This window comes from Topomyia yanbarensis, chromosome 2, assembly GCF_030247195.1.
Source record: "Topomyia yanbarensis strain Yona2022 chromosome 2, ASM3024719v1, whole genome shotgun sequence".
NCBI classification, from domain to species: domain Eukaryota; kingdom Metazoa; phylum Arthropoda; class Insecta; order Diptera; family Culicidae; genus Topomyia; species Topomyia yanbarensis.
In genome coordinates this window covers 45993573-46021556 of record NC_080671.1, presented here as the reverse complement: position 1 = coordinate 46021556, position 27984 = coordinate 45993573, and the positions used below count along the sequence as shown (strand labels likewise).

Sequence of the window (27984 nt, the reverse complement as noted above, 5' to 3'; positions counted from 1 at the left end):
CGAGAGATCATGGCGCGAGACTTAGAAGCGACGAACTTCGCCACCACCGAACGATAGTCGAAAATGTATAGACTCAAAGGCAAACTATACTATTATAAAGTGTACTTGCTAGGATCAAACGTTTCCAGTTTAAATTTGTACCTTCAGTCTGTAATAACTTCTCTCGCCGGTTGGGTTGCTTATGTGATCGCGTACCTGAAAATTGTCTACAGTATCTACTAATTGTTCGCGAAATTGTTCTAGTCGGGCTGACGATCCTCGTTCACGGAGTTCTTCCAACCGTCTTGAAGCTTCGGATGGGATGGTGAAAAAATCGTGAGCAATGTCCAAGTTGGGACATATTTCGCGAATATAGTTTGATCAAGTGCGGCTAACTGTGTCCCTAGGGTAGTAACCAAGAAAAAATTCAACATCAGTTATTTGTATTGTCATCGATTGGAATCTTCTGCGGTTAGCGTGAACTAGAACTACACCAAAGTGCAGCGGAAAAACGTGATTTACTGTGTGAGCACAGAATGGTAGACAGTCGATGGTAGTTTCGTGGCAACAAAAGGTTAGGACTAACTGCCCGTAGCGATCTGCGGGGCACCGCATCAGCAGTTCACAGCAAGCCTCTGAAGGAGCATCGGTTCTCGAGCGGTCGCAGAAGTCTCAACATCTGTGGAAGATCATGAATAGGAAAATGGTAAATTGTGGTTTCCCTGGCGTCTGGGAATAGCGGATCGGCGTCCTTTTTTGTATAAGTTTTTATTCTTAATGGCCCCTGGTCGTGAAGTTGTTTTATTAAAGTATTGTTTCAACAGCTTCAGTGGGAAAGCAATTTATTCTATTGACAGCATCAATTTTTTATATAGTGCTCACTGTTTCATGAACTGATGGCGGGGTAGTACTAAATCTTATCTGGCCTATTAACAGTTGAATGCAGTTGCTTTCGTCTCGTCTGTCTTAAATTTGCACTTGTGTAATGAAAGATGGTACCTGACAATGTTTGGAGCTTTGCAGGAATATTGTAAACGGTTAAGCTTTGTGCATGATGTTAAACTGCACAATCTATTTCCATCGACACCATATTATAATTTGTTGATAGATTTTATGGTTGGAAAATTGTTTATTAGGTGAGTATAATCTCGGAAATCTGAAAAGCCACAGTGAGGGCTTTATAATTATTTATGCACAAGTTGTTGTTTTAGTTAGGATGAAATGTGATGTATGGTTTTTTTTCTCCAGAACTTGGACATCCTCATTCTATATTATCCCTAACCAGCTTTCAGTTAACTATTTGGAACGTTTAGGGAGCTATGATCGAAACTACATTAATAAAATACTCATAGCGTTATGATTATATGTTCTTCGTCAAAGTTATTTGGTGTAAGATTTCCTGCAATTTTCGAGTTGACAGTACTTGATCATTTATAATGTTACTTAATTATTTTGTTAGATTTTTCTCTACATATTCTGATGCTTTTTTATACCAACTTATACCCGCTTTAGAAATGAGTAAATTTTTACAGATTTTACTCATGTTTAAATCAGAGCCGCAGGCTCTGATACCGTAAGGGTGGGTATGAGAATTTTCAATTTTATTTCTATTGTCCTGGGCTACTAAGGGTTTACTGAATCTAAGGAAGTAAAGCTATTTCGATCACATTTATGACCTCCAGCAAGCAATAGAAATCAGAAAATAGAACATAATGGTTCAGATGACACGCTCCCCTTTCTCGGAGAGTTATTCCGTGTTGGCATTGGCTTTCTTGTCATTTCTCTGTCGAGAAGGAATTTGGAAAGAGGGGGTTCAGAAATACGCATATTAACAGAATGATAACCAGAAATACTTTCTCTCTTGAAAGCTTGAGACATTCTTCTTACTGATATAGAAAAGTCCTCCGTCACAATTTGTTGCACAATACCATACAAAAATTTCACTTTATTAGAAATCACTTGGAAACATGAACAACGACGGTCGCTGTGGAAAAACTCACGCGTTTTCTCCACGTTTTTTTCTTTTTTAGTCTTATTTTGACACGGCACATTACTTTTAGTTTGAAGGTGACGATTTTCTCTGTTTCTCTGTCCATGTTATCTTCCGTTTTCGATGTTGGTGGTTTCTCTGAGCGACTTTCGTCTTCGACAGCTTACCAGCCAACTTTGAAGGCCATATATGCTACTGCCTACTAATCAATTAACGTTCTGGACAGAAGTTTATCTACATGGGCCTTCTTAACATTCAGCTAGTCGCATCTTTATCTACTCCCGAAGGGTTGAAAATGTCCTCAGTTTAGGTCCGCCAAAAAAGGAACCTAGTGCTATGTACCTAACAACACGACGCAAGTGACCCAATCGATCATGTCAGCGATATGCGCTGTATCGCATTAGAAAGCGGAAGGGTAAACTAACTTTTGCCCACATCACTCTTACCGATCTTACTGATGCATGATTTGAAATTCTTTAATATGTATTCGTAAACTGTTTGAAAAGAATTTTCTTTTAAATAGTAAATCACTAAGATGAAAATTTGATTGCTTGCAGCATGCATTCTTACAAAAACCTGTATAAAAACCTGTTTTAATCCACCTAGAGGTGCAATTGTGCCTTTCTCATTTCTCCAAACTGGTTCGTACAATATAACTTTATGGAAATGTCTTTCATTTTTATTACACTTGGTAAGTATATATAAGAGCACCTTTTTGCATTCATCGCGGTATCGGTTTGAATCGGAGTTTTCTATGTGATCGACCTCCACAACCCGTAACTCCGGTGCTGGAAGTCGGATGGAGATGGAATTTAATATCAGTTTCTGGGGACGCAACACCTTTCATTTGAGACTAAGTTGAGCAAATCTAGCCATTTTCGAGAAACCAATATAACCGTTATTCTGACTTTGGATGCTTCCGGATCCGTCGATGGTGGCCAGTGTGGCCAAAGAGACTTTGAATGACTGTTGGGGACCTAGATCTACAAATTCAACAGTTGTGTTTACATTTTGGAAAAAATCACCTTTTTACATTCATCGCAGAATTCGTTAGAATCGGGATTTGCTGCGTGATCGTACGTATCACCCTGTAATTCAGGAACCAGAACTCGGATCCACACAAAATTCAACAGCAGCTGATGGACCTTTCATTTAAAATTAAGTTTGTCAAAATCGGTTCAAAAAATTCCGAGAAACTGATTTGGAAAAATCAACAAATTTTGTTTTGTAACCATACTCTTCAACTCGTAATTCGGAACAAGATGTCGGTTGAAAATGAAATTCAATAGCAACCTTTCATTTGAATCTTAGTTTGTAAAAATCGGTTCAGCCATCTCCGAGTAACCGATGGGGACATTTTGTTAACAAATCCGCACATACACACACATACATACACACATACACATACACACATACATACATACACACATACATACACACAGATATTTTGCGATCTCGGCGAACTGAGTCGAATGTTATATGAGACTCGGCCCTCCGGGCCTCGGTTAGAAAGTCGGTTTTTGGAGCAATTGCATAACCTTTCTATATAAGAAAGGCAAAAGAATAATATTTAATTAGCTTAATAAGCATGAGTTCAATGTTATCTTCATGTGATTATAATTTGCAAAGGTTGGTGGAATGCGTTTGAACGTGTAGGGAATGGGGGTTTAGTAGAGTGGGTGTGGAGGATGCGTCAGAAATCCTTCATCTTATTTCGGTATACGGGGTGGATGAAGGAAATCTGGGCGTGAGGGTGATCCAAGAAGAGGGGAGTCATGAAGGAGGGAGGTGTAAGGGCAAGGTGGGGAGGAGGGGGAAGGGGCGGCTACGCAATACTCAACTGCATATTTTGCCTTCCATTTGATTTGGTTTGAGAAAATCGGTTCAGTCATCACCGAAGAACCGATGTGACTTTAATTGTGGAATATGCCCGGAACTCCGGACTTCCGGAATCGTCGATAGTGGACAATATATTCAAAGAATGTTTGATTGGCAATCAGTGATCTAGATCTACGATTAGAAGTAATTTGGTGACCATTTCAATAGTTTTTAGCCTCTGAGGTATTACGATTGTACCGATTTATATGGGAAATTCCAGTGTATCCTTACTAACACCCCTGTAACTCCGGAAGCAAGAGTCAGAACCGAATGAAATTCAGCAGCAGTCAATGGCATTACTGTATTATGTATCTTTCATTTGAAATTAAGTTCGTAAAAATCGGTAGAGAATTCGTTGTGGAATGGGTGTGATATTAGCTTAGGAACTTGGCGGGTTCCCCGAGGGCGTCATGAACCGTCATAGGTGGCCAATGTGGTCAAAGCTGCTATGATTGATCATTAGTGATCCAGACCCGCAAACTAGAGTAATGTTACATCAATTTTAATATGTTTTACATCATTTGAACATTATGGTGGTACCAGTTTATATGGGAATTTGCTGTGTGACCGCACTCTTCAACCCGTAACTCCGGAACCGGAAGTCGGATCAACTAAAAATTCAATAGCAGCTTATGGGAGCGTTATACCTTTCAGATGAAACTAAGTTTGCGAAAATCGGTTCAGCCATCTCTGAGAAAATTGTGTGAGTTTAAATGACACACACACACATACACACACACACACATACATACACACACACAGACATTTGCCGATCTCGACGAACTGAATCGAATGGTGTATGATACTCGGCCCTCCGGGCCTCGGTTAAAAAGTCGATTTTTACAGTGATTGCATAGCCTTTCTTTATGTGAGAAAGGCAAAAACTGCTATTCAAATGAATCTATGCCAACTCGGGTCAAGCAGGGCCTTTCCGATCAGAATGCAATAATACAATTACAACGGAATGTAATGTTCGTAGTAAGCGGTGTTATAAATTTGGTCTCATTAGTAATCAAAATAACAGAAAATTATAACAAGTGACTACACGAGATATTGCTTTGACATCTGTTTCTGTTCCTGTGTTTCTGATCATGTTTCTTCTCTATCCAACCTGCACAATGAATCATGCATTAAGGTTCAAATGAGAAAGCCTTGAAAAGCCATCTTTAAAATCGAATGTAGTAGTTTTTTGCACACCGCTGGTAAAATCGTCATGAAAATCGATTAAAAATTAAAAATTTCATCATAATTTGGAGCTTTCATATTTTTTTTGCCTTTCTCATATAAAGAAAGGCTATGCAATCACTGTAAAAATCGACTTTTTAACCGAGGCCCGGAGGGCCGAGTATCATACACCATTCGATTCAGTTCGTCGAGATCGGCAAATGTCTGTGTGTGTGTATGTATGTGTGTGTGTATGTGTGTGTGTGTCATTTAAACTCACACAATTTTCTCAGAGATGGCTGAACCGATTTTCGCAAACTTAGTTTCATCTGAAAGGTATAGCGCTCCCATAAGCTGCTATTGAATTTTTAGTTGATCCGACTTCCGGTTCCGGAGTTACGGGTTGAAGAGTGCGGTCACACAGCAAATTCCCATATAAACTGGTACCACCATAATGTTCAAATGATGTAAAACATATTAAAATTGATGTAACATTACTCTAGTTTGCGGGTCTGGATCACTAATGATCAATCAAAGCAGCTTTGACCACATTGGCCACCTATGACGGATCATGACGCCCTCGGGGAACCCGCCAAGTTCCTAAGCTAATATCACACCCATTCCACAACGAATTCTCTACCGATTTTTACGAACTTAATTTCAAATGAAAGATACAGTAATGCCATTGACTGCTGCTGAATTTCATTCTGTTCTGACTCTTGCTTCCGGAGTTACAGGGGTGTTAGTAAGGATACACTGGAATTTCCCATATAAATCGGTACAATCGTAATACCTCAGAGGCTAAAAACTATTGAAATGGTCACCAAATTACTTCTAATCGTAGATCTAGCTCACTGATTGCCAATCAAACATTCTTTGAATATATTGTCCACTATCGACGATTCCGGAAGTCCGGAATTCCGGGCCTATTCCACAATTAAAGTCACATCGGTTCTTCGGTGATGACTGAACCGATTTTCTCAAACCAAGTCTCAAATGGAAGGCAAAATATGCAGTTGAGTATTGCGTAGCCGCCCCTTCCCCCCACCCTCCCCACCTTGCCCTTACACCTCCATCCTTCATCACTCCCCTCTTCTTGGATCACCCTCACGCCCAGATTTCCTTCATCCACCCCGTATACCGAAATAAGATGAAGGATTTCTGACGCATCCTCCACACCCACTCTACTAAACCCCCATTCCCTACACGTTCAAACGCATTCCACCAACCTTTGCAAATTATAATCACATGAAGATAACATTGAACTCATGCTTATTAAGCTAATTATATTAAATAATATTATTCTTTCGCCTTTCTTATATATGCAATGCAATTGCTCCAAAAACCGACTTTCTAACCGAGGCCCGGAGGGCCGAGTCTCATATAACATTCGACTCAGTTCGCTGAGATCGCAAAATATCTGTGTGTATGTATGTGTGTATGTATGTATGTGTGTATGTGTATGTGTGTATGTATGTGTGTGTATGTGCGGATTTGTTAACAAAATGTCCACATCGGTTACTCGGAGATGGCTGAACCGATTTTTACAAACTAAGATCAAATGAAAGGTATAATATTCCCATAGGTTGCTATTGAATTTCATTTTCAACCGACATCTTGTTCCGAATTACGAGTTGAAGAGTATGGTTACAAAACAAAATTTGTTGATTTTTCCAAATCGGTTTCTCTGAATTTTCTGAACCGTTTTTGACAAACTAAATTTTAAATGAAAGGTCCATCAGCTGCTGTTGAATTTTGTGTGGATCCGAGTTCTGGTTCCTGAATTACAGGGTGATACGTACGATCACGCAGCAAATCCCGATTCTAACGAATTCTGCGATGAATTGGTGAGGTGATTTTTTTTCCAAAATATAAACACAACTGTTGAATTTGTAGATCTAGGTCACCAACAGTCATTCAAAGTCTCTTTGGCCACACTGGCCACCATCGACGGATCCGGAAGCATCCAAAGTCAGAATAACGGTTATATTGGTTTCTCGAAAATGGCTAGATTTGCTCAACTTAGTCTCAAATTAAAGGTGTTGCGTCCCCAGAAACTGATATTAAATTCCATCTCCATCCGACTTCCAGCACCGGAGTTACGGGTTGTGGAGGTCGATCACATAGAAAACTCCGATTCAAACCGATACCGCGATGAATGCAAAAAGGTGCTCTTATATATGCTTACCAAGTGTAATAGGAATGAAAGACATTTCCATAAAGTTATATTGTACGAACCAGCTATTAAATCATAGTTTGGAGAAATGAGAAAGGCACAATTGCACCTCTAGGTGGATTAAAACAAGTTTTTTATTTTTGCCTTTCTCATATAAAGAAAGGCTATGCAATCACTGTAAAAATCGACTTTTTAACCGAGGCCCGGAGGGCCGAGTGTCATACACCATTCGATTCAGTTCGTCGAGATCGGCAAATGTCTGTGTGTGTGTATGTATGTGTGTGTGTGTGTGTGTATGTGTGTGTGTATGTGTGTGTGTCATTTAAACTCACACAATTTTCTCAGAGATGGCTGAACCGATTTTCGCAAACTTAGTTTCATCTGAAAGGTATAACGCTCCCATAAGCTGCTATTGAATTTTTAGTTGATCCGACTTCTGGTTCCGGAGTTACGGGTTGAAGAGTGCGGTCACACAGCAAATTCCCATATAAACTGGTACCACCATGATGTTCAAATGATGTAAAACATATTAAAATTGATGTAACATTACTCTAGTTTGCGGGTCTGGATCACTAATGATCAATCAAAGTAGCTTTGACCACATTGGCCACCTATGACGGTTCATGACGCCCCCGGGGAACCCGCCAAGTTCCTAAGCTAATATCACACCCATTCCCCAACGAATTCTCTACCGATTTTTACAAACTTGATTTCAAATGAAAGATACAGTAATGCCATTGACTGCTGCTGAATTTCATTCGGTTCTGACTCTTGCTTCCGGAGTTACAGGGGTGTTAGTAAGGATACACTGGAATTTCCCATATAAATCGGTACAATCGTAATACCTCAGAGGCTAAAAACTATTGAAATGGTCACCAAATAACTTCTAATCGCAGATCTAGATCACTGATTGCCAATCAAACATTCTTTGAATATATTGTCCACTATCGACGATTCCGGAAGTCCGGAATTCCGGGCATATTTCACAATTAAAGTCACATCGGTTCATCGGTGATGACTGAACCGATTTTCTCAAACCAAGTCTCAAATGGAAGGCAGAATATGCAGTTGAGTATTGCGTCGCCGCCCCCCCCCCCCCGTCTTGCCCTTACACCTCCCTCCTTCATCACTCCCCTCTTCTTTGACCACCCTCACGCCCGCATTTCCTTCATCCATCCCGTATACCGAAATAAGATGAAGGATTTCTGACGCATCCTCCACTCCCACTCTACTAACCCCCCATTCCCTACACGTTCAAACCCATTCCACCAACCTTTCCAAATTATAATCACATGAAGATAACATTGAACTCATGCTTATTAAGCTAATTAAATATTATTCTTTTGCCTTTCTCATATAGAAAGGTTATGCAATTGCTTCAAAAACCGATTTTCTAACCGAGGCCCGGAGGGCCGAGTCTCATAACATTAGTCGAGTTTGCCGAGATCGCAAAATATATGTGTGTATGTATGTGTGTATGTATGTATGTATGTATGTATGTATGTATGTATGTATGTATGTATGTATGTATGTGTGTGTATGTGCGGATTTGTTAACAAAAAGTCCACATCGGTTTCTCGGAGATGGCTGAACCGATTTTTACAAACTAAGATTAAAATAAAAGATATAATATTCCCATAGATTGCTATTGAATTTCATTTTCAACCGACATCTTGTTCCGGATTACGAGTTGAAGAGTATGGTTACAAAACAAAATTTGTTGATTTGTCCACATCGGTTTCTCGGAATTTTCTGAACCGATTTTGACAAACTTGATTTTAAATGAAAGGTCGATCAGCTGCTGTTGAATTTTATGTGGATCCGAGTTCTGGTTCCTGAATTACAGGGTGATACGTACGATCACGCAGCAAATCCCGATTCTAACGAATTCTGCGATGAATGTAAAAAGGTGAAGTTTTTTCCAAAATGTAAACAGAACTGTTAAATTTGTAGATCTAGGTCACCAACAGTCATTCAAAGTCTCTTTGGCCACACTGTCCACCATCGACGGATCCGGAAGCATCCAAATTCAGAATAACGGTTATATTGGTTTCTCGAAAATAGCTAGACCGATTTGATCAACTTAGTCTCAAATTAAAGGTGTTGCGTCCCCGGAAACTGATATTAAATTCCATCTCCATCCGACTTCCGGCTCCGGAGTTACGGGTTGTGAAGTGCGATCACATAGAAAACTCCGATTCAAACCGATACCGCGATGAATGCAAAAAGGTGCTCTTATATATACTTACCAAGTGTAATAAGAATGAAAGATATTTCCGTAATGTTATATTGTACGAACCAGCTATTAAATCATAGTTTGGAGAAATGAGAAAGGCACAATTGCACCTCTAGGTGGATTAAAACAGGTTTTTCATGATGAATTTGATCCCATCGTAGTTTGTTTCTTTTTTTAGTTTTGATTATAGAAGTTTTCACCTTGCTGTCAATAACCCCTTTCCGGGTTAGAGAAGTCTCTTTTGAAAGAATCTTTAACCCTATGTGCGGGGTTGGGAATCGAACTCGGATGAGCTGCGTACAAGGCCGTAGATTTACCAACTATGCTCTGCCCGCCCCTCACAGTTTGTTTAAATATCTCGTCTAGAGACAATACTTGATTAGAAACATTTCGATACTTTTGTAAGACTTCATTTTCAATAAGACTTACAAAGTTGAGATTAATAGTATGGACGCTTTCATACTTGTGAGCAAGTTTTTGAGCTTTTTCCTCGTTTGTAAGTGGTAAGTATGTGGTCACCTTCCTTCAAAGCTGGAATTGGTTTCTGAGGTTTCTTCTTCTTGACGCCTTCAAACATTCTTCAAGCGAATCAGAAGTTGAAGATCGTTGTCAGTAATAGGAGTATTAAATTTTATCTGTGTTGTTGGTACTGATAAATTTCTAGCATCAACTATAGAATCACTTAAATTTTGAAATGCAGCATCAATGTCAGGTTTATCATTTTTAAATTCATTTTTAAATTTATTCTCAGTATAAGTTTTGCATCATTACCAATTCACTTTGTGATAATTAAGCTCTAAGCCAATGGAATTGGAAACAGCTTCTTCAGAAAGCGATAAAATTACTGGAAGGTGATCAGAATCAAAGTCAGCATGTGGATTCATTCAATTCGCTACAAAGTCACATTCTTTAATCTGTCAAAACCAAATCAATTGTTGATGTATTCCCTACAGACGAATGGCACGTAGGTCCATTCGGGAAAAAAATCGAATAATAGCCAGCAGAGCAATCATTAAAAGTAGTTTACCATTGGAATTGCTTTGAGCATTATTCAAGGATCGATATGTAGCTTTGAAATTACTGCTTATGAAGAATTTCTTGTAAGTTTTTGTAAGTCTTCTTACAAGAAATCAATTTGATCGCCAGTTCATTGAAAAAGAAAATACGCTGCAGCAAAACAACTTTGATACCCAGACTCTTAATCACCCTGGTGTCAAGAGACGGTAAGACGCAATGTTTGATTCTGCGATTAATCGCTACAGCGATTCCTCCGCCGAATCTAACAATTCGATCAAATCGATGGATAACAACATTAGAGTTACTCTTCAATTTAATATTTGGTTTTGAAAAAGTTTCAGTCACAACGGCTATATGCACATTATGTACCATTATGTAGTTGCAAAAACCATCTTCGCACGTTTTTAATGAACGAGCATTTCAATTTAATAAATTTAAATGATTATTTAAAGTCATTATTAAACTTTAAATTCATTACAATTTTGTTAGCAACTTCCCACTCAGTTTGAAAAGCTTCAAACATGGAGCAGAATTTAGCATTGCAGTCATCAACTGAAACATTGATTGCAGTAAGAAATTCAATTTTTCTTCCGTAATGCTACCTAAATCGGTTGGATCAATGGAACCATTGTGTGAGAATGAAATTGGAGGCGTGACAGTCATCATTTTTTAGTCTTGTCGCCTGCCACTGAACCTTAAGATGACACACCATAGTAGGATGGTGTGACGGAGATAGAAGATTCTTGTATAGGTAGACAAATTGTATTTGTATTTTGAAGCGGATAGACACGTTTAAACTTGTTTTCTTGACGTGTACTTGAAAAAGTAGGTTATTTTTATTTGTTGCTTTCATTGCTTTGAACGAGAATTTATAATTTTTTTTCGAATAGGACATGTGCAGAGATTCGATTTATGATTTTCGCTACAATTAGCGCATTTAAAACTTTCTGTGGTTTCTTTCACCGGACAAACGTTCTTTTGTGTGCGATTTATCACTACAGATCATGCATTTGGAATCCAAATGACAATTTTTTGTGGCATGCCCAAAGCCTTGGCATCTACAACACTGGGTTTGATTTGGAATTCTGCCTCTTGTCGTTTATAATGTTGCCACTTTACTCGTGCGTGGAGCATAAAACTTGCTTTTTCTAACATTTTCTCATTGTGGTTAAAATGGAATAAAAAAGCTCTTGGGAAATTCCACTGGGTTGTGGTACGTTTGTAAGAAACTGGAGCAGTCGTTTGTAGCCATCCGCTGTAACTCGACATTATTTTCTTCGACCAATCTGAAAAGGGGCCTTCACATCCGGAAACAACGTCGATAACTCAGTTCGAGAGGCTCTGAAGTTGAAGATCATCAATGTTATCGGCAGAAGAGATTGCTGTTTCTTCGCATTGGAATTACGCGCAATGCGAGATAATTTACAAATTTCTTCTGCTTCACATTCGAATAAACCATCGAATAAGTTGCTACAACCAATTGGATTTTCGGGTGGAGAAGTTACCCTTTTCCGTTTCTTTTTAATATTTGACACACGGTCTTTCTGAGATAACTCAAGAAGAATTAAATATCTCTTGAAAAACCGTTTTAGTCTTGAAAAAAAACGTTTTAGTATTGAAAAAAATGATTGAGTAGAAAATGGAGGTAGTCTTGAGAGATAGATAGTTTTGAGAAAGACTGTTGCTGTTGACCAGGAACTATCAAGATTTGTGACCGGATCGAACGGCAGTTCAAGCCGGACTGACGAAAGTTAAAGAGGATATTTCCAACAACTATTTCTAACCACCAAAAACAATGGTCTCGAAACTCAGTGTAGCTTATGGTTCTGCCCAAAGCGAACGACAAAAACAGTTTCTTTTATATTATGTGCTAGTCTGACGAACAAAAGAAACTGTTACTATAATTCTTGCTGTAATAATCTGTCGAGATGAGTCGCAGAAGCAAGAAGTGGTGCTCCGGTCAAATATTGTGATTATTGATTACTAGCACAAGACAGAGCATACGTGATGTGAAACATTTTCTGACGGTGATAATGGAGGTTAGACTTACGGAAATCACCTTTATCGAGTTCTACCGTGTCAGCCATTCCGCTCATAGTTTTCAACAAAATGGACCAGGTAAAACCAGTCTTTTTGAATAGCTTAAAACACATAGTTGTGTGTGACAATATTATAGTTAAGCTTCTCATCTATATGGAAGATGATAAAAGATGATAAGCCGAACATTCGGCTACAAGATCGGGAACCGCTTAGGTGCAGAGTCATGTCACATTTGCGAGAAATGAAATCCATTCTGAAGGACACATGTAGGAACTACTTATCGGTTTTTCGAATAGCATATAATATTGATAATAATATTAATAAATATTGATAAATGCAAAACCTGCGTCAAGTATCTCAAAATCTACAGCCAATACCATCATTGAGGAAGTTCACAATAAGTGCAACAAGCATGGCAAAATCAAATGTTCGCAATTATAAAGGCAGCAACTACAATTATGACATGGAAGTGCACAATGGCGAAATTGAAATACACTACCCCCAAAACGCAGTTGGTGAGGAAAAAATATTTTCCCGCCTCGTAAATACGTACAATGGCTAATTGTTTGCACGATATCTACCGAGCAATCATTAAACTCGTTTTATTATTTTTAATGTTTACATAATGGAAATATAGAAAAGATCATACCTGACACCTGATCAACAAAACAGGAGTTGACCGTTTCTCGCATCTACAAATCGCCTGCCTGATCAGAAGATTCAGAGCAATTTTCGGCATTCTCCTTGTTCGAATATTCTCTGCAACGATAAACATGAATTTCACGTTGATATATTCCTATCCATGGAAATAACCTTGACGCATCAGGGTGGAACACGATTTGATTAGCAAATGCGTGTAAAGTTTCGTGAGGCGGGTTTTTAGATGATATTTTTCTACTCGTTCCAATTTACGGTCTTCTACACCTTGTAAACGTGTAGTCTAGAATACTTTGCATTCTCTAGCACCATCAGGGATTGCGTATCCGTTTAGCCTTTAAATTCTTTGAACTCTTGAATATTCATTTTTGTTACTAGAGAAAATTGTAACTTGTGAATTAATAATAAACAACAAATTAAAAATCAATAATTCGTCGATGTACTATATACTATTGTAACATATTTTTGGCAAATAATTTTTCCGATAGCAGTGCTTCTTCTAAAGCACGGACATTACCGCTGCAACATCGCTGACTACATGAAACTCAACTTACAGAAAATTAGTTCGGTTCAAGGTTACGTAAATGAAAGTGGCACTATTCGCACTTCTTCTTTTCCATTTCTTTTTGATTCGGCAATGGTGACAATCTGCTCCTGCGGGAGTAAAGTGCACAATATCCAGGTTTTTTAAACTGTTCAAATAATATCACTGGGACAATAACTGACAACCGACAGCTTTTATTACACTTCTACGCAATGATAGAATGGTAAAACGAACGATGAATCTCAAAAGATACGTAATACAGCTGTTGTATGTAAGCAGGTGCGTACTTGAAGTAAAATAGGTCTGTAAATACTTAGTCACTTAGCTCTCTTCATGGAGGTCCCTGTTCGTAGATTAAGGATTACACTATGTGACGATATCTAACGAGACATTTAAATGATCAAATATTTATGTATCAAGAATTTATTATCAGATGTCGACGGTTCGTGCTCTTTCGCTAGGAGTAAGTTTACCAAGTCATACGTAATACTTTCGGAGCAGGAAGTTACATTTAACACCTCTTCCCTGCCCGGTCGTAAAATTTTGGGCGAGCTAGAAATATAATAAATACAGTGTTCTACTATAATCATTGCCGATCAAAACACTACATTTTTCAACTCCATAATTTATTATACAGCATCTAGAAGTTACAACACACGTTAGTTTTTAAATGCCTACATCGAATCCAGCATGACCATTATTGGAATTCCACGATTGGCGAAGAAAGAAAAGGTCATTGTGTGGGAGTTTTGCTTGATACGGCAATAGCAAGGATCACCTTACTCTATTTGCTACTGGCATATTTTATTCTTCCAACCTTTCGGTCATCGACACGGATATAAATGCCTTAGAGACTCCTGTCTTCTGTGGCGCCTCACGACATGGAAGCCAGAAACCAGTGGATTAAATCTTGAATGAGATGCTTCAACCCGCTGGATGCCACATGGCGTTTAGCCTGATTTAGTCCGGAGATAGATCATAGACAGTAACTGTTATCAACCTCCTAGTAAACCACAGCCACGGCATTTGTCATCAGAGTACTGTATTCAAAGATGTTTGTAGCTTTCAATCCATTGCTCTAGTTTAGAATGTAAATCTATTTCTACTACATTTATCACCTCCAGCAAGCAATAGAGACATTCAGTCCGGTTTGTTAAAGAATCACTGCAGTTTGGTGCAAGTGCGTGCCATAGAAAAGTTGTTTGAAGGCAAATATGTTTTCGCCGGCCCGGTATGATATTTATCTTAGCCAGGTGACCCAGCCAGATGCTGGGTGGACAGTTCGCCCTGATGCTAGGGGAGACTGTTGTATCTCGATGCATTTAAATTATACGGATAGAAAAACTGACTGTAGGTACTGACAGGGACATAATCTCAGTTTAGTGTCAAGGTGGATGCAAAAATCTTTTATCACAGTAACTTAGCTGACTGTTTTCGATGCGATTTTGTAGTTGAAGAAAATTAGAAATCACTGTCGTTAGAAGGTGTTCGTATTGGATTTGCTTTCATCCTATTGATTTCCCGCCTTTTCGTAACCAAGTTGGTATCACACTGAAGTGCACACCAATCCAGAGCCTAAGCCTAGTACTCTAAGTACATCGCTCTCCCCTAAATGCAATAAACCTTACGGCGACGTACGCACATGGGAGTCGGCTCGATGTATGAACGCTTTTACAAGCACTTTGATTTTGTTTGTAGGTAGGTTAGTGAACCTACCAGTATTTTCACTCAACTCGCAGATCTGTAACTGTCGAATGGCTAGTCCGACCGGTCAATTTGATACCGGCGGCGGCTTTTTGTGTGTCCCCTTTTTTGAATTGGTAACACTTTTATTGCGTAGATTGCAACATTCAGTGGAACATATTTATTTTTGCTCGCTACAGAGACTTAGAATATGGGTATAATTTATGTTTGACATCAAGCTAGTGCGTTGATAATTTGTTAAAGTTTTCTTAGGGATTATCTGCTGTGTTTAGGGGTAAACTCTTCAGATGCATTATCAATGAATGAATACAAAAAATATACATTTTGTATTCAAATCATTGAATGGCTTTAATTTTTATTAGCTCGATTGTTTGAACAGAAAAATGTTGCAAATTATGCTGAAAAGCCCTTTGGGCTTGGCAATTAATGCTGCACTCAACCTCTCACGACTTAAGCTACACCCATTCTAACTTAATCTCATGTTACACCCCCTTTATCCACCAACAGCTGGTGGGCGCATGAACTTTGATAAAGCTCAAACCCAGCTGTGCGTTGATCGTGCACGCACATCAAGTGGGTTGCAAGCCGTGGTGTGCGAGATCGCCCCAGACGCGTAGATAAATCGATTTGAATTATGCAATTGCACGACCTAACCGGTGTTGCTACCAATCAAGGTAATTCGTTGGGTCCAGATAGACCATAGCGACCGGAGGTTCTTCACAACTATGAACATTCAATTCAGGATTCGTATGAGCTTTTTCGATCACGCGGCAGTCTGGGAAAATGACAGTCGTGGCCTCTCCACGTTTGTTTGACGTCACGTCTGCTGTCTGAAGTAGGTCAACCGAATGATAGCTGAAGTGGCTCGTTCGTTCTGGAGCTGTAGTGCAATGGTATAGCGAGCCACGTTTTCATTCATTCGTAGCTTTGGTCATTCATGCGATTAAGCTGTGGTGGAACATACACGTTTAATCAGCTTAGAGAGTGCATGTAATGATTGAGTATTATAATGTTCAGAGTATAAAATGCGTCCATTGCGTGGTGCGAACAGGTTCTACTATCGTTTTTATTTCATACTTGAGAAATGTATTTCATTCCATTATAGAATCCATATTTTTTCTATGCTATATTTCACCCTAAGGAGGAAAATTGACTAAACACCAAAATTTCTCACTAGGACGAAATTTTTTTGGTAAAACCAGTCTTTGCACTTGAAGGGCACAAATCTTTATTTGTTACACGGTTGCGTTTCGGCTTCGCCTCATCAGAAACCGACACTAACTTTTTGTCGGAATAGATTAGCGCCGGCTTGACGCAAATCCCTTAAAACTAAACCACACTTTGTGTTTCAATCGAACGACTGATCAAACGTAATGTTCCGTCCGAGCAGAAGTTCTGTTTATGCCGATGAGACACAGTGAAGCTGAAACTTATCTTGGCTTAGCAGGCCTATACGAAAGCACTATGCTATATTTCACCCTAAGGAGGAAAATTGGCTAAACTAGGGCGAAATTTTTTTGGCAAAACTAGTCTTTGCACTTGAACAAGTGTGTATGCGAAGCCGAAACGCAACCGTGTAACATATTTTTCTGCTGAAAGTTTTCAAAGTACGTGAGCTCGTTGGTGCCCTGATACACCCAAAACGTACGCGGTAAAGGTGTCTTTTATTAATGCAATAAATACGAGCGAAAATTGCAAGCGTTCTGGTAATGTGCAAAAATTGCAAGAAGCTTTCTTGCATGTAATGCAGCTATATCGGTTTTTATGTGATTGTTTTTCTTCTTTAACTTAGGGTGCTTCTGAAAAACTTTGTTTTAAAACAATTACTCTTTAAATATTTACTCTATATGTCTACTGTCTATAAAGCAATTTTAGTACTTTTCATTGCGCATATTTCTGATGAAAAATGTGGATCGATGTTTTTTTTTTTCGTTACGGTTATTTTTTAAAATAAAAATGATGGTTTTCCATGGATTATAACTCAGAAGGTTGCAAAAAGTAGAATCTAATTTTTTTCTTTTTCAAAAGTGCATCAAAAATACTACAAAATATCTCAAAATAAACTTTTCGTTTTTTTGTTTTTCAACGTCAAATATAAACAACACCACGAGTCGTGACAGTTTAATTGGTATCAATCCCATTGATGATTGGATTCGGATCGACAACGACTGGAGCGCTACGCAAAAAAAAAGAAATTATTTGCAAAACCGCTACTGCTTGCACAATCATTAGAACTCGATGAAACCATGGTTACAAACCTGGCTGCGATTTTGGCTATTCTCAACAGCTTAGAAGAAGTGAATTTAGAAGAATTTGACAAGTGGTATGCTGATACGAACCACTATATAAATAACTACAATTGGTATTCGATGTCGAAAACAATACATAAGATCCTAGTTAATTCTACACGAATTATGTCATAGGCAATAGGTTTTATGAGTGAGCAAGAAGCTGCGGAGCGGAACAAATACAACCAGAACGATCGACTGAATCACTGAATTCTTAGGGAGGAATACCCTCAGGTTTTTAAGAAGTTTTTCGCGCGGTATTTTTCACGCTGTTTTTACGCGAATTTTTGAATTTACGCGGTTTTAATCTACGCGTATTTTTTTATTTACGCGGTATCCATTAACGCGGATTCTTAAATTTATGCGGTCTTCATTTACGCGGATTTCTAAAATTACGCGGTTTTCATTTACCCGAATTTTAAAATTTACGCGGTTTTCATTTAAGCGAATTTCATTTAAGCGGCCTGTATCCCCTGCGTAAAAAACCTGAGTGTATAGCATAGTGCTTTCACATTGGTCTGCTAAGCCAAGGCAAGTTTCGGCTTTGCTGTGTCTCATCGGCATAAACTGAACTTCTGCTCGGACATGACATAACGTTTGATCAGTCATTCGATTGAAACACAAAGTGTGTTTGCGGTTTTGGGATTTAGCGTCAAGCCGGCGCTAATTTATTCCGACAATAAGTTAGCGTCGGTTTCTGAGACGAAGTTGAAACGCACCCATGATTTTGTTATCATGGTTCATGTTCGTGAACATCTGATTTCATACTTGTTTCATACCCTTACGGGTTACGAGCGTGAACTTCCTCAATGATGGTGCTGGCTGTTAATGTTGAGATACTTGACACAGCTTTTGCCCTCAATATTACCTGAACAAACAACTGCCACAAATTAGACAGTGGTTTGTGGTTCAGGTAATGATATTGAAAACTATGGATATGCAAAGATGTAATGTGTGGGGGTGGGCGTAACGTATTGGTAAATCGATTGCCTTGTACGCAGCGCACCTGGGTTCGAGTCCCAACTCCGCACATAGGGCTAGAATTTTTTCATAACAGATTTCTCTAACCCGAAGAGGCGAATGACCTTAAGGTTAAAACCTCTATAATCGAAATAAAAAAATGTGTGTAGTGATACTATCGCATTATGTTTTGTACGGGCAGGGTCAGGTAAGAGGTAATTCGTCGGCCAACCTAGATTCTCACCATAAAAACACCATTTGAAATACGAAAATTACTTCCTAGATGTGATATGAATTTTATAATGGTCCTCTTGGCACCCCTTTGTATTTTTTTTTTGTTTATTTTCGTCGGGCTCTGTCCGCACTGAGCGAAAATCATAGGCGACTCCCCTATCTAGATCCTGTGTTTCGGCCCGTCAACACATGGTCCGGGATCATCGGCTTTACCTTTCTTCCGAAGGACGTCGTGTCCAAAGGTTTTTCACCACAAAAAATCTCAACAACATCGGCTGGGATTGAATCTAGATCCACTGGGGTGAGTGGCGGTCGCGTTTACCACTCAACCATCAGAGCCGTCTATTATTGGTTGATTTTTGATTTTCTTCTATCTCGACTGGATTTTCACTGACAACTGAAAAGCTTCGCAAATGTAAACAATATACTTTAAAAAGAAACTGGGCAAAATTTGGTTTGTTTGGTATGAAAACAGTTGCGCAAGTTTGAAAGTGTCGCAATAATTCACCGTTTACGAAGTATATTAATATATTTGAATTAAAATTCAAGTGCCGCCACGACATTCCTGCCATGTCCCACACTTTACCTACCCATCTTTTTGCACAAGCGAGTGAAAAAAATGCTTTTATGATCAACTGCTCATATGTATAGGTTTTTTACATTCTTTGTTCCAGTTGCTTAGAAAATCGGTATCCTCCAACCATGATCTTCTTTCAGATCAATTCTAAATAGTTTGGAGAGACCTGGCGCAGGAATATTCAGCCGTGACAGATATCTCGAAAGTACGGCCTGTCTTAAGCAAGCAAACGATCTTACTGCCGGTATTCCTTTTACGAAGGGCCACCGCGTCTATTCACCCGCTCACAAAGTTGGAATTGGCGGTTTGTTCACCCATTCGATTTCGCTGTCTAAAGGACCCCCATGAGTGTTGATTTTAAATAGCAAATGCACAGGACAGAACAAAATTGAATGCCCCTTCAAACTTGTATTGGGTGACATTGGAAACGACGGATGTAACTGTTATGCCTAATTATGTTTTTTCGACGAGGTTCATCTCTTTCTGATCCACTATGTGTACCACGCATCTTGCATTGCAATGAACACAAACGGGTGGGCCATTATAACAATAAGCTCCCGATGTGTCAAGTGCGCAGAAAAGGATCGGAATGACTCTTGTATTGGAAATGCTGAAAAATGTGCCTATTGTGGAAAGAATCCACTTAATTGGTTGCCAAGCCCCACGCACAAACTGCGCCTGAAGAAACTGAAGCGTTCTCTTAAATGATACTACAAGCACTATTTTGCAGAAATACTAGAGAGCTACCCCACTCACCACGACAAATTGATATGCTATCTTGGCCCAGGAAGAGTGCGGCTCTGAGGATCCCCTTGTGAAGATATCTGTAACTGCTCCTAAAAACTATAGGCTGATGAAAATTCTTGTAGAGGATAAAATTGTTCTTTTATGAGACCGTCAACTATAGCACTGACATAAAGCCGAAACGAACAGCCCTGTAGTCTTAGAAACTTGAGTTCAAACAAGGAGTTTCTAGCGCTTCCATAAACACCACAAATCAACTTAGTGCAGTACAGTGCAGCGCTAAACTCCTCCCGGCACCGAGGAGAATTTAATTCTTGCTGTTCGGCATATGGTTGTTACCTCGATGATAATCGATTAACTTACTCCACAAAATTGTCTGGTGGTCTACTTTATTTTCATTAAATGCAGATCGTATCACATTTATATTTCTATGAAACTGAGAAAACGAGCGATAAAATTCTCAATATTTTCGCCATTTTTTTTTTAAATTTTCAGTTGAAATGTTCGTGTCGTGCAACTTAAGCATTTACTTTTTTATCCTTTTAACATTTGAGAACATAATCATTTATTGGCAATAAATTTGAATGGGACTGACAGGGTCGTAGCGTGGTCGTCTGGTGCTTTTGGTTGAGTATCAGTTTTGCGCCCTTTGTTGTTTATATTGACTTTTTTGTTCGGTTCGAACTATAATTTAGTTTGTACTTAAATATGACACTACTGACTTATTTTATGACATCCCACTTATTTTACAAAGCATATCAACATTCCAGCGCCCCCTATGGTGGGGGCCAACCTGACTAACCGGGTCTGAGTGGAATCAGTTCTTGTAGCCGAGCATTGATTTTCTCGTCGTCCATATATATGATGATCTTAATTATAGCGGCGTCACAGAAACCACGTGCTACAAGTTATTATGCAAAATGACTGGTTTCTCCTGGGCTAATTTGTTGAACGCTATCAGCACTGAATGCCTGACATGGTAGAACTCGATAAAGACGACTTCCGTCAGCATAACCTCCATTTTCGCAGTTAGCAAATGTTTCACATTACGAATCTTTTATGTATCTTATGCGAAAAGACCGGACGTTAATAACCTCCTGTATCGATTTTGTTGGCTATTTTCGGCAAATTTGAGACTAAGAGAAACGAAAGCAATGAAATTGAAAGACGGATAGGTATTCTAGAGCGAATCAGTTATAAACTTAGAACGGAAAACTAGAACTAGGCAGGCTCATATGGGCATGATCGAAAGGAAATGTGAAGAATTTTTTGCCTTCTGCATAGTAGGAGTTGGGCGTTCCACCCAAGTCTACCGCATGGTCTATGGTAGAACATAACTCATCATCATGTTTTACCGCCGACGCCGGCGGTAAAACATGATGATGAGTTATGTTCTACCATAGACCATGCGGTAGACTTGGGTGGAACGCCCAACTCCTACTATGCAGAAGGCAAAAAATTCTTCACATTTCCTTTCGATCATGCCCATATGAGCCTGCCTAGTTCTAGTTTTCCGTTCTAAGTTTATAACTGATTCGCTCTAGAATACCTATCCGTCTTTCAATTTCATTGCTTTCGTTTCTCTTAGTCTCAAATTTGCCGAAAATAGCCAACAAAATCGATACAGTAGAACCTTGCGGCAATTAAAACATAGTAACAGTTAATAACCTCCGTATTTGAAAAATTTCAATGAGGAGGTAGGTCATTAGCCCATTGGCTCCCACTCTGGCTACATGTATGGCTCATAAACATGAATCAACACGCGTGCACACATGGACACTAGGGCATTGCAAAAAATTTTTTTTTTTGAATTCTCAAAGGCCCCCCCTCTCATATTGTGACAAATGTCAAAGTAAGCTCAGATGCCAAATTTCACACCATTTGGACAATTTTAGACTCCCGCCCACTTCGCTTGAAATTTTTTGAAATTGGTGCTATGGGAAATATGGAGGAAAAATACATTAAATGCAATAACTTTTGAAGTAGCAATCAGAAAATTAAAATTTATACCTTTCTTGGAAGGAAATAATCTTAGTATATGAATGGAGATATATTTGTTTCTAGAAAAATACAGGAAAGTGGGGTGCTGGGTCATTTTGGTTCCAAAATCCCCTATTTTTAATGATTTTTCTGCTCCGTGATGCAAATCATACATATTTTGTAGTTTTTCTAATGTGAAAAAATCTCAGAAATCGAACGGAACTCTTTTGACATTAGTCTGAATACGAGAAGTTGGGGTTAAAAGGCCTTTTGTCATTCATATTAAACTTCATCATTTTCTCGTGAATATATCTCTATTATTCTTCACTCAATTTTCATAAACTATACCTTGTTGAACGTGGAAAATTCTTAAGATTATAACAAAAATAGATTCGTTACCGGTAAAATTCAGGAACATCAAATTATCTGACATATATTGTCGATTTCACATTTTTATCATAAAATCGCACATATTAACTCCATTTAACAACAAAATTCTTATTTAATTTACTACTTTTAGTGTAAAATATGCTTAGGGATCACATGAAAAAGTTTCATTCCTGGAAAAATAGGGGAAGTTGAGGTATTAGGACAAATAATGAAAAAATGAGATTTGTAGAGTAAATATCAAAAAGTTTGATGTTTCTGAATTTTACCTTTAACGTTTTTGTTTTGTTTTATTCCTCAGAATTTTACACGTTCAATAAGTTACATTTTATGAAAATTTATTGAAGAATAATAGAGATATATGCATGAGAAAATGATAAAATTTAATATGACTGACAAAAAGCCCTATAACCCAAACTTCTCGTATTCGGACTAAGGTCAAAAGGGTTCTCGTCGATTTCTGAGATTTTTTCATATTAGAAAAACTACAAAATATGTATGATTTGCATCACGGAGCAGAAAAATCATTAAAAATAGGGGATTTTGGGGCCAAAATGACCCAGTACCCCACTTTCCCGTATTTTTCTAGAAACAAATATATCTTCATTCAAATACTTAGATTATTTCCTTTCAAAAGAGGTATAAATTGTAATTTTCTAATCGCTACTTCAAAAGTTATAGCATTTAATGTATTTTTCCTCCATATTTTCCCATAGTACCAATTTCAAAAAATTTCAAGCGAAGTGGGCGGGAGTCTAAAATTGTCCAAATGATGTGAAATTTGGCATACTTTGACATTTGTCACAATATGAGAGGGGGGCCTTTGAGAATTCAAAAAATTTTTTTTTGCAATGCCCTAATGGACACGGTACTCATGCATTTGGTTGTGTTTTTGAAACCAAAACTCGGTTTGGTTCATTTACTGTGTGCAGGAAATCAAAATCTCACAGGTTGTGCAAACGTTGTGATGTCACGTACCGTTCCAGTACAGATTTGCATCGGTTCACCTCTGCTAATTTGACCAAATAACTATTCTGTCAAACAATCTTTGGGGCCATGCATAAATGACGTAGCATTTTGGGGGGTATGGGAGTATACCGTAAACCGGGGTGACATTGATCACTTTTCGAAGTAATCATTGCATATTTTTAGACGCAACACATTTTTTTTCAAGTTTAATATTTTTAAACAATGTACTGATGTAAGGAGAACAAGATTGGATGGTTTTACCTAAAACTGTACGCTTACAGACATTTTTCCAAAAATGATTTCAAGTTGATGTCCGTTTTCGTATTCCGGGGTGACTTTGATGACTTGCATATTCACCCACATTAAGATATTGATGTCAATGTTTTTCATTCAAATGTTTGCTTTAACTAATTCTGGATAGATACTCATTGTTAAAAAGATGTTAATTGGTATTATACAAAGCATTCAATGTACTGTAAAATTCGAGTAACCAAAATTCGTATAATTTGTGTCCAACTAGAATAAAACATTCTGAAAACCTTTAAAACTACTAAAATTGTTTTATTTCACTACTTTATCAATGTACAAAATGTTTCATCCATTTTAACACGTTGGAATATTGAACAATAAAAAAAGTTGCGAGCTTTAGCTTAAATTTTTTTGAAATAATTGCCAACTAGTTTCACAAAAAATTGTATTTAAAATAAACAAACTCTTAAAAGTAAATTTGGTACATCCCACTCTAAAGGAAAATAAAATCTCGCTTGTAATTTATTACTCTTGCTCAAATCTGAGCTTTATTTGTTTTATAAAAAATAGACACTTTATGAAGCTTCGTAAAAATAAGGCAAAGTCAAATTTCGGTTTTTTGCAGTTTTTGTACCCAAAAACTGAACAAAATACTCAAAAAGTATAACAAACTAGTATTTCGTAAGTTTAGAGTAAAAATCATTTCAAACTAAAATGATTCGGTAGACTATTCTGCTTTAATAAGCGATCTACGAAAAAAGTTTCGAGTGATCAAAGTCACCCCGATGATCAAAGTCACCCCGGTTTACGGTACTAAATTTGTGACGATGTGTGACGAAGTGTGACGAGGGAGAGGGCAGGGTCAGAAGTTGCACAACGTAGCATTAAGATTTTTTTTACGGGAATTTAAACCCATTGATTAGAAAAAAAAACAATTTGATGTTCCTCCATTCCCAAGAGGGACCATCCATAAATGACGTAGCTTTATATAGGGGAGGGGGGAATTTTGTATTTTGTGATGATGTGTGACGACAGGGGGGTAGGGGGTCCTGTCATGCTACGTAGCTTTTTTAAAGGGGAATAACTATCATCGTTTTTTATTTTTTTTTCAAGATTTTGCGGGGACAAGGGGGGTAGAGTTACCGTCAAGCTACGTAATTACCAGGGGGTATTTAGAAGTTTGTGACGAAATGCTACGATGGGGGAGGGGGTGTTAAAAATCACTCAAAAAATGCTACGTCATTTATGGATGGTCCCAGAGAAATAAATTTCAATTCACACAAGTTACTGTTCATGGAATTTTTAATGTGGTAAGTTTGTGTGTGTGCGGATTTAACTTGCTACATTAGTTAGCTAATCTTGCTAACTAGTAGACTTAGTTTGTTAGCTGAATTAAGTTTTCTCTTCGGATGCAACCAAACAAAATTTAGTAATTTTGTTGAATGTATGCTTCTTAGAATGGGCAGCTGCAGCATCGTGAACTGAGAGATATTTTGTTCATGTTCCATGACATATAAAACTCAAAACAAAATTATTACGCGATATTTGTCATGAAATGGGCTTATTTTGTTCGCAATTTGCTATTAAAATAAAAATGTAAATAAAAGCCGTCAAACATTTTGTAAATACATGTGTTTAAAAGAATTGTAAAACATATTTATTTTTTTTCATCCCCGGTCGCGTTGGGAAGATGGGGGGGGGGGGGTTGTCCCAAAATGGTTTGTTTCACACAAAGCAATCAATATAGCAGTTTACGCACGAATGCTGTCGAGTAGTTTTCCATCTCAAGTAGTTGAATTTCAAATGATTGAGTGAAAGACGCCGATAATTGACAAATATTGCGTTAATCGTTCACTTTACGTGTCAGATACAATCTAACATTGTACATTGTGTGCCACTCCCAAGCCCTGCGCCTTGCACATTTAGCCTGTCATCTGTGAGGCCACTGTGAAGTACGAGTACATTCATACCGTTGGTGGCTTGTTACAAATAACTGCATCAATTCGATGACAGATTCCGCCCTCGACGGCTTGTGGCCTACATTCATCAACGTCTAAAACTTCACTTAAACAAGGGCGAATAGAAAGGCACCGACCGACCGTCTATTTCCAACCGATATACCTCATAGTGCTTCTGGATATTGGATAGGATCGGGCTTTCCTGGTCAGCAAGGTGGGCCCATCGTAAGGGTTCCTAATTATATTTAATTATTCGGCTTGAAATATTAATAGCCACACGACACGAAACATGGTCATGAATCAGCGACCAAATTGAAAGATCAACGCTAACGATTCGTGCTGCATTACTGATCGCCACTGAATAGAAGGATTGACTGACTGGCTGGCAGTGACTTCTGAATGCTTTCCGTTGAGCAGCAACCGCGGCGATGCGCTGCCGGCTGATAGAGATTGAAGGGCTTTTAGACCGGAGGAACACACCCTTTGCTCGATTCACAAAATAAGCCCCATGCTGTCGAACTTGAATTTGTCTTTAAATGTAGATAGCTGGTCACGAATTAATTCAGTAAACAGCAGCCTCCGCCAGCCACCATGAAAGGAACTGGCAACCAAATCTTATGAATCACGGAGATCGTGAAGCTACTAACCGCCGGTGATTAAGTCAATTATTTTAAAGTAATAAAAAGGCGCTTGGTGGACGGGCTATTAGGAGAGAAGAAACTCACGAGTGTGTGGAAAATGGGTAATTGGAGGGAGATATTAAACCCACACAGTGAGATTATGTGCGTGGTTAATTTAAGTATATATTACAAATGAGCGACTATACACGGTGCATTACTACTGTTACAAATCCAATTCACAATTCTGATCCAATTGCGATAAGTAGTGATAATTAATTTAAAAATAATGAAATGAGCCAAACTAAACGAATCAAAGATGTCAAGAAGTTCAACAGAGACATGATTTTATTCATTTCCCAATCTGCTTTTCTGTATAGATATGCGCCAGGCCACGTGCGTGCAATGGGACTGCTAGTCAGCTGAGTTATATTCGCTTATTTCTTTTTCGTGACTTTCGACATCGATCGCAGCTATAAAGGTGTTTGATTTTATCTGCCAGATCTCGCAAACATTTAATTGAATGGTTTGTTGTTTGTCCGAAAACATGTTCTACAAGACGTTTGCTTAGTTGGACTGGGAAGGCTGTAAAATTATATGGTCAATTGTGTTCTTAAATCCAAGGAAACGGCTCGGATAAACATAGCGTTTAATTGAAATATGTGATTCCTTGTCATGCCAGAATTTTTTATTTTATTTTCAGAATCTACTGCTTTCAACACTTTTGATGTTTTGTGCCATCCACGTGCAGACTTTTGCCGCCAGAATTAAGCAAAAACGACTGCTGTACGACCTTGCCGATCCCTTCGTATCGGTAACCGAATCCACTTCATTTCACCATCCCACCACATTCCAACCGTCGGTCATCTACTCGTCTGACTCACCGATACTTGATCAAATAATCAAACCGATCCCATCGGGCTTCCCATCCTACCATTCGAAGCCCTCGCTGCACAACATCTACAAGAACAATTACTTTGAATACTCCAACTACGGTTCACCGTTTCAATTCATCGGTGGCAACCATCTGGGATTCAACGATGAAGAAACCTACATTGCCGATGGCCGCATTCTCAAACAGTACTCCGTCCTAGAACATCACGCCGATGATATCGAACGTCACCGTCTGCTTCAGCCCGACACGTACAACCCTTCTCCGTCCTACTTTAGCAACGAACTCCCAGATGTATACAACCGTCCGCTCAATTTGGCATATTCTACCACCATTGGTTTCAATCCCCGACTCGGATTACCACTGAACAACCATTCACCATTGCTGACGAAAAATCACGGTCCCGTGGCACTTGGATCGGGATCACTTGGATACATCCATGGTCCCAACGGTGTTGCGCTCGGATCAGGATCCCTTGGGTATATCAGCCATCAGCAACACCGCGAAAGCCTTTCCGAAATCTCAGCTCGTAAAAATCAAAAACACAGACCAGGACCACTGCACTTTGGCCATAACCACGACTAAGGAAGGGAAGCTGGGGCAGTAGATGTTTTGCAGCACAGGTTGTTCCTAGCAGAAATTGTAATGCAGAAAGTTCGTTAGCAGAGAATGCATTTGAATTGTAATAGATCCCATAGGGAGAACGTTTGTTCATTAGTTGCCACGCCCCCATCGTTGAAAATT

The 27984-nt window shown here is 38.7% G+C and overlaps 1 protein-coding gene across 1 annotated transcript; it reads left to right on the top strand.

Annotated features, from left to right (window-relative positions):
• Positions 1 to 219: 219 nt before the first annotated feature.
• On the top strand, positions 220 to 27984 carry LOC131684191 (uncharacterized). The gene is made up of 2 exons (XM_058966849.1): positions 220 to 685; positions 27052 to 27984. Exons 1-2 carry the CDS (start codon positions 671 to 673, stop codon positions 27823 to 27825), a joined length of 789 nt encoding a protein of 262 aa, XP_058822832.1. The 5' UTR covers positions 220 to 670; the 3' UTR covers positions 27826 to 27984.